The following is a 15,578-nucleotide window of genomic DNA, read 5'->3' as shown; positions in this document are numbered from 1 at the left end:
ACTTACAAGATAATACCTGGCTTGGAAAGAGTGGACACTAGGAAATTGTTTCTGTTAGGCGAGGAGACTAGGACCCGTGGCCACATTCTTAGAATTAGAGGGGGTCAATTCAGAACAGAAATGCGGAGACATTTCTTCAGCCAGAGAGTGGTGGGCCTGTGGAATTCATTGCCGCAGAGTGCAGTGGAGGCCAAGAAGCTAAATGTCTTCAAGGCAGAGATTGATAAATTCTTGATGTCACAAGGAATTAAGGGCTATGGGGAGAATGCTGGTAAGTGGAGTTGAAATGCCCATCAGGGAGGAGAAAGTGAGGTCTGCAGATGCTGGAGATCAGAGCTGAAAATGTGTTGCTGGAAAAGCGCAGCAGGTCAGGCTGCATCCAAGGAACAGGAAATTCGAAGTTTCGGGCATAAGCCTGATGAAGGGCTTATGCCCGAAACGTCGAATTTCCTGTTCCTTGGATGCTGTCTGACCTGCTGCGCTTTTCCAGCAACACATTTTCAGTTGAATTGTCCATCAGCCATGATTGAATGGCGGAGTGGACTCGTTGGGCCGAATGGCCTTACTTCCACTCCTATGTCTTATGGTCAATCAGGGAACTTGTACTCAATGAGATCCACATAGCCAATCTCCTTCCAATCACTACAATGTGCAAACTCAGGCATATAACTCTCAGTTTCTTCATCCCAGCCACCCATAAGGGCGAAAAGTTGAGGCACCAGTGTGATTCCCTGTGTTAGATATTTCTCATCAGTTTCCTAGCAGCAGCAAAGAAGCTATTGTGTAGGTCACTAGCCTGTTGTGTTTGCTGGATTGCTGGGGAATGTGTATAGAAGGGACCTCGGGGAGGGGGTGGCGAGTGCAAATGTACAAAACAAATCATGAGTGATCAGATAACGCTTTGAACAAGAGTACACAGATTGTCAAAAAAGATTTGTTATAATCATGAAATGGGTTGAAACCCAATAAAAGCATGCTTTTATAAATGGGTCAGGTGGTTATGTGTGTACTAGGCTTTCTGTACTTTCTTGATATTGTGACCAGAAAATGAGGTTACTATAGTTACCATGACTTGGCAAAGATGTTGCTTTGATATTTGCATGTGCACCATGGAGCAGCTTAAACAAAACCCCAGCAGAGAAGAGAATGACAAGAGCTGATTGGTTAAGACAATGGATTCAAAATCTGTAAGGATTCTTGTGTTGCACAGGTAAAGCTCCTAACTCAGGTAGAAACCTGGGTTCAAGTCCCACCTGTTCCAGAGGTGTGTCAAAATCTGTCTGAGAACAGGTAAATTATAATCTCTATAAGAGGATGGTGGGACCAGGCAGCAAAGGGATTGTGAAGTGCAAGGTCTGAGAAGGAGTTGTATGAGGGTGAATCAGTTTAAGGAGGCTAATGAGCTGGCCCAAAAGATTAGTAAGGTTTAGATCAACATCTGTGAATGGTCACAAGTGCTGGTTGACTTGCCCTTGGAATGAAGGGTACACTGTAAACTGTACAGTAACAGCCCAATTCTTACAGGCCCTTCGGCCCAACAAGTCCACACCGACCCGCCGAAGCGCAACCCACCCATACCCCTACATTTACCCCTTACCTAACACTATGGGCAATTTAGCATGGCCAATTCACCTGACACGCACATCTTTGTGACTGTGGGAGGAAACCGGAGCACCCGGAGGAAACCCACGCTGACACGGGGAGAACGTGCAAACTCCACACAGTCAGTCGCCTGAGTCGGGAATTGAACCCGGGTCTCAGGCGCTGTGAGGCAGCAGTGCTAACCACTGTGCCACCGTGCCGCCCACCGTGTCTGATAACGGTGACAAACCAACAATAAGGGAACATAACCTTAAAAAGAAAGTTCAGGATTTAAATTGAAAAGCACTTAGGATAGTGGATATCTGGAATTATTTCCCTTGAGGAGGCAATAGATGCTGGAGGCATAATTCAAGATTTCAGGAATGAGATTGGTAGATTTTTGTTTGGTAAGGATGCAGGCCTGTCATGAACTATTTGAGTGGTGGAGAAATCCAAAGGGCTGAATGGCGTCCTTATGTTCTTATGGGCTGAATTTTATGTTTCTTGATGGGCTGATGGAGGTTGAATGGAGGGTGAATGTTCTGTTTGCTCCCATCTGCTGTCTTAACTCATCCAGTCAGCTAGTGGTCAGCAGGCAAGCCAGTGGCCAATTGGAGGTGCAAAGGAAGCCTTGGTGGCCAATCAGGATCTGGGACACATGAAGCAGAGAGGTAATGCCATTAATAGGACCTCAGTCACAATTATAAATTACAAGGATTTGTGGTCTCGCAACCTCAATTCGTATGACAGGCAAAAACAGCACCTAAAGAAACATTCATATGCTGCCATCTTCAGTATTCACTGCTACTTTTTGCCAAGGTCCAGCTGGTAGGTGTTGTATGTAGCAGTACCAATCAGTGACAGGCAGTGGTTGAGGTGCTTTAAATCCTGCTTTCCATATTATGTCCAAGGGTCTATTTAATTAATAGCGATAGAAGATAAACTATTATAGAATTTTAACAAGAAGAGGCACTTCTCTTAACAATAAGGTGTAATTATTTGCATTATAGCACTAGGTACAAGTTATATTGACTGGCTGAACATAATTACCAGGAGAAAGTGAGGACTGCAGATGCTGGGAAGTGAGTGTCGAAAAGTGTGGCGCTGGAAAAGCACAGTAGGTTAGGCAGCATCCGAGGAGCAGGAGAGTCGATGTTTCGGACATAAGCCCCTCATCACACTATGGGTACCACACCTTAGGAAGGATACATTGGCCATGGAAGGAATTCAACATAGTTTTACAAGAATGGTACCTGGACCTCAGGAGTTAAGTTATGAGGGGGGATTATATGCTCGAGAATTTAGAAGACGAAGGGTGATATGACCAAAATCTTCAAGATATAAACAGGAAAGGGCAGGGTAGATAAACAGTTTCCATTGGTTGGAGACTTGAGAACTAGGGTGTATATTCTGTAAATTAGGGATAAATTATTCAGGAGACAATGTAGGAAGCACTTGTACACACAAAGGGTTTGGAATGCTCTTCCATAAATGGCAGTTGATGTTGAATCAGTTGTCTGTTTTAAATCTGAGTTAGATAATTTTTAGTTTTGCAGGTATTAAGTGATATGGGCCAAAGGCAGGTATATGGAGTTGGGCCACAGATCAGCAATGATCTCATTGATTAGGTGGATTAGGCTTGTGGGCTGAATGGCCTATTCCTGTTCCTATGATCCTATCAGGATCCAGAGATGTCATGTCTGACCCACTGGGATCTACAGCTGGACTCTTTTGACTTAGGATTCTGGATTAGAGTGGTGCTGGAAAAGCACAGCAGTTCAGACAGCATCCGAGGAGCAGGGAAATCGACATTTCGAGCAAAAGCCCTTCCTGTTGAAGGGCTTTTGCCCAAAACGTCGATCTTCCTGCTCCTCGGATGCTGCCTGAACTGCTGTGCTTTTCCAGCACCACTCTAATCCAGAATCTGGTTTCCAGCATCTGCAATCATTGTTTTTACCTGGACTATTTGACTGTCTACCCAAGACTAAGTTGGAGCTTAATGCAGCACCAACATTAACCTTGATCGTGAAAGACTCCCCAGTGTTTTTAATTCTGATGCATAAGTAATGCAGTGGACAATGTTGCTCTCAATAGCTTGTTACTTAGTAATTTCAAAATGGTGGAGGGCTCTGCTTTCCATGCCTGTAGTTTTGGAGATATCCTGTTATATGTTTGTGGGAGACTGAAAGCTAACCTCCATGTACCTAGTCCAGCCTTACCTGCACTACACTGTCATACCACACATGGTTGATTTTGAAAAATATCTTCCCTTCTCACCCTCTGCTGCTGAAAACAGTTACTTTTGCTGGTCTTTCACTATCACAGACACTGGCAGTCCCTTTCTCTACCTCAGAACAATTGCTATTCTACATCAGCAAGCCAGGGCATATTGTGTTCTCAACCAACATCCAGACGCTTGGCAGATTTCCTGGAGAAGCCATGCATTAAGAATCAGGAACATGAAGCATAGCTGCCTGTGCTGCTGCTTCTCCTCGCCCAGCGACTTGGAGACCATTGGCAGTCAAAATGAACTCATTGAATGCAGACTGGACTGATCCTAGAATATTTCAGGCCATCCCTCCAGTCAACAATGCAGTCACCATGTTAACCATAGCAACTATTTAAATTGATTTAGCATCCTGAACACAGACATAGAATCATAGAGATGTACAGCATGGAAACAGACCCTTCGGTTCAACCCATCCATGCCGACTAGATATCCCAACCCAATCTAGTCCCACCTGCCAGCACCCAGACCATATCCCTCCAGACCCTTCCTATTCACATACCCATCCAAATGCCTCTTAAATGTTGCAATTGTACCAGCCTCCAACACTTCCCCTGGCAGTTTGTTCCAAACGTGCACCACCTTCTGTGTGTAAAAGTTGCCCCTTAGGTCTCTTTTTCCCCTCTCACCCTAAACCTATGCCTTCTAGTTCTGGACTCCCCGACCTCAGGGAACAGACTTTGCCTATTTATCCTGTCCATGCCTCTCATGATGGCTGAGTGTGTGTTAGTGCAAACCCCTACGGAAGAATTGAAGTTCACATCATGTAGAGAACGCGAGACTGGCCAGGGAGAATATTGGAATAGTTGAGTCTGGAGCTGACGAACATGCTTCAGCAGTGGATGAGGCGAGACAGGTTGCTATTGCAAAGGTGGAAGAATACCGTTTTATTAAGAGAGAGAAAATTTGGTCGAAAGCTTAGCTTGGGGTTAAGATGTTGATTTTTCCAAACAATTAGCTCCAATCTGAGACAAGGGCCAGGGAGACAAGGCTGTTTTGTCTTCTGGTTCCCACGAGTTAAAAAATTCTTACTTTAGACTCAAAACTACTTGTGCATCATCCAGTGTAATTCTTTTTGCTCCCAGTGTGGCAGGTAGACCGTTGAGGACATTGGTTAGGCCACTGTTGAAATATTGCGTGCAATTTTGGTCTCCCTCCTATCGGAAGGATGTTGTAAAACTTGAAAGGATTCAGAAAAGATTTACAAGGATGTTGCCATGGTTGAAGGATTTGTTTTATATGGAGGGGCTGAATAGGCTGGGGCTATTTCCCTGGAGTGTGGGAGGCTGAGGGGTGACCTTATAGAGATTTATAAAATCATGAGGCGCATGATAAACAGACAAAGTCTCGCCTAGGGTGGGGATGTCCAGAACTAGACGCATAGGTTTACGGTGAGAGGGGAAAGATATAAAAGGGACCTAAGGGGCAACGTTTTTATGCAGAGGGTGGTACATGTATGGAATGAGCCGCCAGAGTAAGTGGTGGAGGCTGGTACAATTGCAGCATTAAAAAGGTATCTGGATGGGTATATGAATAGGAAGGAATGGATTCAAACCTACAGCTCAGCGAGCAAACCTACACCCTAAACCTCAACCTGAGCTACAAACCTTGCAAATAGGAAGGGTTTAGAGGGATATGGGCCAAGTGCTGGCAAATGGGACTAGATTAGGTTAGGATAGCTGGTCGGCATGGACGAGTTGGACGAAGGATCTGTTTCCGTGCTGTACATCTCAATGACTCTATGACTGAAGGACGTTGTTGTGTGAGGTAAGGTTCTGAAAGGATGGATGTCAGAGACTGAATTAGGCTCTACCCAGTCTCATGATGTCATGCAGTCTTGGGTGGAGTTAAGGAGTCCAGGAGTGTTAACCCTGGCTCCTGATCATCTAAGTAATTATGTCGCTAGCTGTTGTAAATCCCTGTCGTGCAATGAACTACATCTTGTTGTTAAGACAAGTACCTCTTCTTGTTAAGATTCACCAGAGACTCTCCCTCTACTGCTGTTAATCAAACAGGCCTTTAAATTCAGTACAGAAAGGAGGATTGGTGGCAGCACGTTACTTTAAGCATTACTTGGTAGTATTTGGTTCCGATATTTATGGCATACATCACTAAATGTGATATCTCAAGACATGCTTTTACATAACAAGTAATTCCTAGCTCCATATGAATTGTACAATAATATAACAAAAGATTTGAAATTTCTGATGAGGACTGAAGGTGATAACTTTGGTCCTCTCCATGTCTAAATAAAAAAGCAACAAGGTTGAACTTATTCACTGTTTATCTCTCATAGTTAGTGAAAAATATTCACATCTCTAATGGATTAATTCTTTTATTAATTCACCAAGAAATGGTTCCATCAAAGGATCTGCACAATGTTTTATCTGAAGTCCATTGCATTTGTTTTCTAACATGTTCCCTCAGTGAAAAGAGGTGACTTTTCAGAGGTGAATGCAGCACTGAATAGAAATTGGGCTTTACTTTGTAAAGTTGCTGATTTGTACACAGTGTTTCTTTTCTAAACATTTGATTCAGAGCCAGAGCCGTTGTAATTTAACTCTTAAGTTGGCAAAACGTCTTTTGAAGATTCCCTGGCTGTCCCTGTAAATTGAATGGTGGGGTGGATGTGAGGAGTTGGGGAATGAAGGGAATTCAGTTACCTCTTGTCGTGTGGGGACCAGATCTAGACCCAGTGAAATATTGTTCACTACAGTTTGGCATGAGTTCTGCTGCTTTCACTATATAGTTCATTCTACTGAGTTCATTAATCACCGTTCTCCTGTGAATGGAAATTTGAAGCATTATGTTACTGAAATTTCAATTTTACCTGTCATGCTTTGTGCACCACGCATTGTGCATTTATTTTGAACTTTCTCTCTAATCGGTACTAAAAAGATTTATTGCATTGTATGTACTGCATTATACATACAATGTGGAGATGCCGGTGTTGGACAGAGGTGGACAATGAAAGAAGTCACATGACAGCAGGTTGTAGTCCAACAGGTTTATTTAAAATCACTAGCTTGTGATTTTGAAATACTCACGTTTTTCTTTTTTTAACTAAAATAATTCCAATTTTTTTTCAGAATTTTATTCAATCGTTATTCCATACCAGGCATTCCATGCCTGTCCAACCAACCTAGCTGTGTTGCTCTGCAAACCTTTAAACCTCTTTATCACTTATTTTACCAGTTAGTTCTGTCCATAACTTTGGATATAATTTGTTCAGCTCCTCATCTAATCATTAATATTGATTATAATTTAGCTGAGGCCAAGTGCTGAGTATCAAGTTGTATCTCATTAATTACAGCTTGCCGAAATGAAATATTGTTATTGAGTTTGAGAGAACAGGGATGTAGTCAAGATCTGTGAGGTTTTATCGATTTTATTAATGCAATGTCTGCCCATCCGTGAGGGGTTCCCACAATGAATTTGTAAAGCCCAGGAATCACAAGCTTGTGATTTTAAGTAAACCTGTTGCACTATAGCCTGGCGTCGTGTCACTTCTGGCATTATGCTCTTACACAGAGCATCCCTTTAACTTCAGGAGCACGAAGTGTTTTATTCTGTTTTCCAAGAATGCAACAGGACAAAGGAAGGTAATTTGCGACATTGTACCTCGACTGGCTCTTTGAAAGGTCATTTAGATAGTTGCTCTCATCTACTCTACCCTTCATCTCAAAATTTCTTTCTTTTTCAAGGATATGTTCATTTTCCCCTCAAACCTGAACCTGTTTCCACCAGATTTTCCCCATTGTATCAATTTTGCATTGAAACATTTCTCCCCATCACCCCACTGGTTCTTTTGTTAATCATCAGATGTTTATTTCTGGTTTTACTAATATGACTATGCTGTAATTGGGACTGAATCCACTGCACAATGGCATTCTTTGTTTCTGTTTGACGGTTTTAAGGAACTGCTGTTACTGTGGATGATGTAAAATGGCTCTCAAAGAGTAAATTCTTCTTCCAGTGGACACAAAGCAGACCCTCTATATTGGAGCACATCCAAAAAACACTTAAAAGACTTGCCATAGTTGAAGGAGATGTAGGGCAGGAGCCTACACAATAGCTCCTTAATAATATGAATCTGGAACCAATCCAGTTCCTGATTTTTGTCAAGAGATTTGTAAAATGGCTGATAGAGGATTTGTTAATATGGTGAACGGGAGAAGGAGTACAGACCAGGGTATGAGGTAACATCTGTGTTAAAATCCATGAGAAAATAGGGTTTCATTGCTCTAGCCCCCTTAGCCAGGAAGCAAACTATGTGAGGCATTCTGCAAAATGATCGCTGTGAGCACGAACAATACTTTTTAAAAAACTAGCCTTTGTACAGTTTTGGACTCAGTTTAAACTAAACAAGTTAATTCATTGTAGCCTGTCACTGCTGTCATGGTGAAATCTAAAGAACCATAGTCCCATAGGTTACAACTGATCCATTATAAAATTTTCTATACTTATCATAAAAACACAAACGAATGGAAAGGTGGTATTTTATATGAAGCAACGCTGGTTTATATTTCAGAGATGTCAACTGCTTGAAGTGCCCTGGGGGAGTTCCATGCTAAACAGTGCCTAACAGTTGAATCATTTGCTTCTGATGAGGTAAGAATGTGGATTTCGCATTGAACTATGGGGGAGATGAACACTTCTAGATGCCATGTGAGCAGGTTTTAAAGGTTACCCCCAAGGCCAGGAATCCTGGGAAGTTCTGGCATTGGTCACTACTTCTCAATGTATCACTGTGAGATTATAAGCAGGGCAACATAGTGACATGGTTCATAGCTTATCAGACAGGTCTGGGAAGATTGGGTGTGAAAACTCACTAAAACTCAGAGGGGGAAACTTTGTAGGAAACTGAACAAAACATGACACTGAGCCGAGTTTTGGGAAGATTCAGTCCAGTCTTTCCGAGAACATTCTCCTCATTCCAGGAACCAATTTAGTACACCTTTGCTGCCAACTATTTATGGCAAGCACATTCTTCTTTAGAGGAGACCAGAGTTGCACACAATATAATTGGTATGGCCTCAGCAATGCCTAAATGCAATGAGGCTCTTTGCTTACAATATAACTATTTGGAATAAAAATTAAAATACCATTTGCCTTCCTCATTGCTTGCTTTACCTGCATGCTAACTCACTGTGATTCATGTAGAAGGACACAAAGATCTTGTGAATGCAAACATTTCCCAGTTTTTCACTATTCCAAAAATACTCACATTTTTCATTTTTTTTTACTAAAATGGATAATTCAATTTTTTCAGAATTTTATTCAATTGTTATTCCATATCTTTGCCTGTCCAACCATCCTAGCTGTGTCGCTCTGCAAACCTTTACATCCCCGTTATCACTTATTTTCCTAGTTAGTTATTTCCATAAATTTGGATATAATATGTTCAGCTCCTCATTTAATCATTAATATTAATTATAATTGGCTGAGGCCAAGTTTTAGATTAGATTACTTACAGTGTGGAAACAGGCCCATCGGCCCAACAAGTCCACACCAACCCTCCAAAGAGCAAACCATCCAGGCCCATTCCCCTACATTTACCCCTTCACCTATCACTACGGGCAATTTTTTTGGACTGTGGGAGCAAACCAGAGCAGCCGGAGGAAACCCACGCAGACACAGGGAGAATGTGCAAACTCCACACAGACAGTTATCCGAGGTGGGAATTGAACCTGGGTCTCTGGCACTGTGAGGCAGCAGTGCTAACCACTGTGCCACTGCTGAGTATCAAGTTATATCTCATTAATTATAGCTTACCAAACTGAAATATTGTTATTGGGTTTGAGAGAGCAGGGATGGAGTCAAAATCTGTGAGGTTTTATTGATTTTATTAATGCAATGTCCGCCCATCCCTAATTCCCCTGGGAATTTGGTGTTAGGTTTTCGAGTGATGGTGTCCTCACAATGAGTTTGGAAGCCCAGGAATTTAACCTTGCAGTAATGTAGCCATAATGGAGTAAGTTCAATTCATGATGCTGTGTGACCTGGACATGATGACATTCCAAGTCACGGGCCAGTTAAGAGCAATTATCAAAGGACGATTGGATCCTCCTCCATAATAATGTCCAACAGATTTGATCATGTTTTGACTGAAATGTTTTCAATGATGGTCAGCTCAAATCATCATCTATAGCCTACTGACCATGCTTAATTGAACAGCAAGTACATCATCTGACCTTTCAGTCCATTGCTTTTATGCTATCTCTCTACAAGATGAACTTGGCCTTCCTCACGATGCTGTACTTTTTCTCTTCACGTAATTATCCAATTCCCCTTTTGAAAGCCATGGTTGAATCAGTCTCCAGCAAATTCCCAGTCAGTGCATTTCAGATCTAACTGCTTGATGCGAAGAAAAATACATTCTCATCTCAGCTTTTCTCATTTTAAATTTGTGTCCTTTGGTTCAAACTGATCACTAATGGAAACATGTTCTTCGTGTCCATTCTGCTCAGCCTCCTCATGATGTTGACATCTTTGACCCATGTCGAGCTTCACTTCTCTAAGTAGAGCAGCCCCAAATTCTCCATAAAACTGAAGTCCTTTACATCTGGAACCATTCTTGTCAATCTGTTATGCACTTTATCAATTGCCTTTATATCCTTCCTAAAGTGTAGTGCCGAATATTTGATGCAGTTCATGCTGATTTACTGCTTTGTAAAGCTTTACCACATCTTGGCTGATTTACTTCATTTATAAAACTCAAAGTTCTATATGCCTTTAAACCACTTTCACAACTATTCATCCACATTGATCTGCCAGCATGTCCTTTTGTTCCTACACCCCCTTTAAAATGGTATCCTCTATTATTTACTTACATAATTGTTATTGAAGTAAATAAAATGTCTTTCTAATTTGGATTTCAGATAAGATGAAGCCATAGCCAAGTGAGAGGACAACGGGACAAAGTCAGTGCCTCATCCAACTTAAAACACTTCTGTAGCTTTGTTGCCATGGAGACTGTGGTCATTGTAGCAATTGGGGTCCTTGCGACTATCTTTCTAGCCTCCTTTGTGGCTCTTGTCGTTGTCTGCAGACACCGTTATTGCCAGCCCAGCAACCTGTTACACCCATTTGACTCAAAGTAAGTGCCATGAAGGCTTGAGGCCTAGCCCCTTCTGGAAATGGTTCCGTTCATTTTCATGTTGATATTGTTTAGCGGCAGTAATCATTAGAAGTACTTTTTGAAGCCGTTAATCACAATAAGGGGACAACTCAAAGGGACTTTCTAAGCTTAATACGTTACTTTAATTACTGTAATGTATGCTGGGATAATCCTAGTTCCATAAGTGAAAGTTGCTATGTTTGCCCACATAGCACTGACTACATTTAAACATGTTCATTGGATTAGGAGCATTTTGGATATTCCCTAAGAATGCCAAATATAAATGCAAATATTTCCTTCATTTTTCTGGCATGGGAAGCCATTCAGTTCATCAACACTCAGTTTGATGGCAACTTGGAATGAGCAACAAATGCTGACGTCCTATAATATGGAGAATGAAGAGAGAGAAATATATAAGAACAAGTGACTAAAAACCTGATGTAGAAGCATGCCATAAGAGTGCCTTAAAGGAGAAAGAAGCAGAAAGCTTTATGGACAGTTGGATACGTGCATCAATAGGAAAGATTTGGAGGGATATGCGCCAAATGCATGCAAGTGGGACAGGTTTAGTTTGGGAACATAGTTGGCGTGGATTGGTTGGACCAAAGGATCTGTTTCCATGCTGTGTGACTCTCTGACTCTAAGTCAACCAATACCATTCACTGTTGAACAATCCAATCAGCCCTACTTCTCTGCTTGATAGCTTTAGTCCTGAAAATCTATTTCCTTCAAGTGCTAATCAATTTTCTTTTGAAATCATTGATAGTTCCTGCTTACACTATCCTGTTGAGCAATGAATTCCATATTATTACCACTCACTGGATATTAAAATTTATCCTCACATTCCCCCGTTGCTGATTCTGAAAACTGTGTGTCATTTTACTTGTCTAGCTGATGGAAAGAGCTTTTTTTAATGCCTGCTCTATCTAAACATAACATAAATCTCCCCAAATCTCCTTTGCTGTATGGATAATAACTCCAGTCTTTCCAACTTATTCTTGTAACTAAAACAATCATTCTGATAAATCACCATTGTACTTTTTCAAGAAATTTTATATCTTCCGAGATTGTGGTGACCAGAACCCAATGCAACTAATCAGAGCTTCACAAAGGTTCAGCACGACATCCTCACTTTTACATTCAATGTGTTTATCCCTGAAGTCCAAGATCCCATATATCCTTCACTAACTGCTTTCTGAATATGTCAAGAGTTGATGCACATCCCTGTGGTCCTGCACACCTTTTTAGAATTGTGCCATTAATTCCCTTCTGCCAAAATGTGACCCCTCTGATTTTTCAGTATTGAACTCCACCTGCTATTTGTATGTCCATTCTGCTAGGAGAAAGTGAGGACTGCAGATGCTGGAGATCAGAGCTGAAAATGTGTTGCTGTAAAAGTGCAGCAGGTCAGGCAGCATCCAAGGAGCAGGTGAATCGATGTTTCGGGCATGAGCTCTTCTTCAGGAATGTCCATTCTGCTAGCCCATTTTGTGTATGTCCTGTTACAGACTATTCATTTCATCCTCATTGTTTGCCACTCCTCCAAGTTTTGTATGGTTGTCAAAATTTTAAATCTTATTCCATATTTCTAGATCATTGACATGTGGCACAAAGTTCAATGATCCTTGTGTGGACTTATAGGGAACATTATCCTCCAGTCCAAGAAACAACAGACTTTCACAACTCAGTTTTGCTTCCATTAATGATCTCTTATCCAACTACCAATTGAATATTTACCCTGCTACTCCATAAGCCTCAAATTCATTGACCAGTCTCTTAGGTGATACGTTGTCAAAAGTCTTCTTAAAATTCATATAGACACCTAATGCATTACTTTCATTAAACTTCTCCATTACTTCATCAAAGCAAGTCAGATATACTCTATCTTTCATAAATCTGTTCTGCCTCTCCTTACTTAACACAGCTCTTTCCAAATTCCCATTGATTTTTTTCCATGATTATGGATCTCAAAACTTTAGATTAAGGACATTCTGCTGAAAGCATTTCAAAACTTCCTCCATTTTCCTCAAACTTTATTGTAGCATGTATTTCACTTGTTATTTGGAAATTGAAAATGCTAAAATATCTGATCTCTAATTCATGTAAATCTTTGGGATTCCCCTGCAAATTCATTCCTTTGTTTTATTCTCACATGACTTAGCATTCAGTAGAATTCCCAAATGGTGTGATCTTACCTTTTTTTTTGCATTTTACCTGTGACCAACTGGACTCTGTCCTTGCATTCTCAAAGACATTCACTCTTTTCAACACCACAATGTCAGCCCTAATCAGGACAGCCAGTCCATCTTCCTTTTATCCTTCTCTATCTTTTCTGAGCACTTTATATCCTTGAATATTAAGCTCATTGTCTGAACCATTTTTAAGCCTTGGTTCTGTTAATGTCATGACATTGCTGTGAGATAGAAGTCACCACACAACAGTTAGCAGATCACAACTCTGTAGCAGCTTCGGGACTAGCAATAATTGCGCCACATTTGTTTCTATCTGCACCAAGCCAAAGATCCAACATGAGTCAATGCATTTATTGTGCACCTCAGGGAGTTTGAGCATTCAATTGGACAAGAATTTCTAATAAGTTGTAATAGTCTGTCTCTAAACACTTCTTGGCCTTGTGATAACAGCCTGAAGACTGCAAAAGTGTGGGCTGTATCCTAAAAAACAAACATTTGATATGTCTGTAGGTGAAGAGACTATTTCCCAAGCTCCTTTGTACCACTTAATGTCAGTGAGCTAGGTTTAACTTAGTTCTGTTTGTTTAAAGATCTTGGTTTTCACCGGAGACAAACAATGAATTATGAACCTTGAATCAAATAATTCACCGGCCAGCTCTCTGAGGGGAGAGTGCTCGCTTGAAAATTCTCAAAGGTGACTGAAATTCTAAAAACAGGGATCCAGACAAACAAAGGAGACCCAGTGCGTTAAAAAGTCTGGGACATGTCAAGGTAGAATAAATTACATTCACGGTAATGGCTGACATAACCACTGTTGCTGAAGAGAGTGTCTTTCACAAATTTTCACATCTTTCAAAGAACAAAACACTGAGAAGAGTATGTTCCTGATATTTTTGTGGAGAATTACATAAAAAGGATTAATTCTAGGATATCCTGAAGCTATTCTTTCTCCCCTTCGTCCTGATCGGGTTTTCTCAGTCACATTTGAGAATTTTCAATTCCTGGTTTCAAGTGTATTTGTCGTTATTTTCACTCAATATGCACACTATAACCTTTGACCTGTAACATGTCTATTTGGCTGAGCTGGGATGTGTCACATGTCTGAGGCATTGAGTTGAGTTCTATACCAGGCAGGAAGGTTATTAGTCTAGGATGACATTCTAATACCATGCAGTAAGATCAGACATACATTAATGTCAGTACACATTAATAACAGGTTTTATTAAGCATAATTATATCCACTGGGGCTCCATTAGCTCAGTTGGCTGGGAAGCTTTGCAACCCAGAGTGATGCCTACAATGAGAGTTCAATTCCTGCATCAGCTGAGGTTACCGTGAAGGATTCTCTTTTTCAATCTCTCCCCTTGCCTGAAGTGTGGTGACCCTCAGGTTAAACCACCACCAGTTATCTCTGTCTGATGAAAGAGTAACCTAGTCTGTTAAGACTATGACAGCTTTGCCTTTTATACAAGGCATGTTAACGAGGCGGTTTCTGGAATCCTGCAGACTCGAACTCAGATCTGGCATCACTGGTTATGCGCATGATCAGTAGCTATTCTTAAAGTAAGTGTAAGTAATTATTCTAGAACTATTCTTAATGTAAGTAATTAATCATTTTACTCCACATCTCTCCTCAAATTCTTTCACAGCTACCCCCTTTAACCACCAACATTCAATTGTGATATTCTAACTCTTTGCTTCCTCTGTGTTCTCCCCTCTCACAAGGCACTTTTGGCTGAGCTAAGAATTTCTATTAATGTTCTCAGTCCCTGGGGTAGTCTTTGGATGTTTGGGCTTCCTCATTGTGTTGGAAACCAACCACAGTGGTGGAGTGAGCTGGCAGCCTCCTCAGAATCAATAGTTCCTGGGCTGTGAAGGCTAATCAGGGAAAACCTAATTGAAGTGCCTTTATTGGTCAGTGCACTGAATATAGGAGTTGGGATGTCATGTGGCAATAGTTTGGCCACTTTTGGAAAATTGCATTCAATTCTAGTCTCTCTGCCGTACGAAAGATGTTGTTAAACTTGAAAGAGTGCAGAAAAGATTTACAAGAATGTTGCCAAGGTTGGAGGGTTTGAGCCCCAGGGAAAGGCTGAATAAGCTGTGGCTATTTTCCCTGGAGTGTTGGAGGCTGAAGGGTGACTGTATAGAAGTTTATTAAATCATAAGGGGCATGGATAAGGTGAATTGCCAAAATCTTTTTTCCCATGGTAGGGGAGTCTAAAATTAGAAGGCATAGGTTTAAGGTCAGAGGGAAAACATTTAAAAGAGGCTGAAGGTCCTGGTGCATGTGTGGAACGAGCTGCTAGAGGAAGTGGTGGAGGCTGGTACAGTTACAACATTTCAAAGGCAGAGGCTACTTTACCAGGAAGAGTTTAGAGGGATATGGGCCAAATGC

The 15,578-nt window shown here is 41.2% G+C and overlaps 1 protein-coding gene across 2 annotated transcripts in view; it reads left to right on the top strand.

The window, feature by feature from the left end:
* tmem98 (transmembrane protein 98) overlaps positions 1–15,578 on the top strand; it is a 63,614-nt gene that overhangs the window by 21,427 nt on the left and 26,609 nt on the right. For both annotated transcript variants that reach the window (XM_060848738.1, XM_060848739.1), the window contains exons 2-3: positions 8,400–8,479; positions 10,750–10,967. In XM_060848738.1, coding sequence (XP_060704721.1) covers positions 10,837–10,967 — 131 coding nt within the window. In that variant the 5' untranslated portion in view covers positions 8,400–8,479; positions 10,750–10,836. The remainder of the gene's footprint in view (positions 1–8,399; positions 8,480–10,749; positions 10,968–15,578) is intronic.

This window comes from Hemiscyllium ocellatum, chromosome 32, assembly GCF_020745735.1.
Source record: "Hemiscyllium ocellatum isolate sHemOce1 chromosome 32, sHemOce1.pat.X.cur, whole genome shotgun sequence".
Classification (NCBI taxonomy): Eukaryota; Metazoa; Chordata; class Chondrichthyes; order Orectolobiformes; family Hemiscylliidae; genus Hemiscyllium; species Hemiscyllium ocellatum.
Note: the sequence above shows the minus strand (reverse complement) of the source record. Positions and strands in the feature narration are given on the sequence as shown.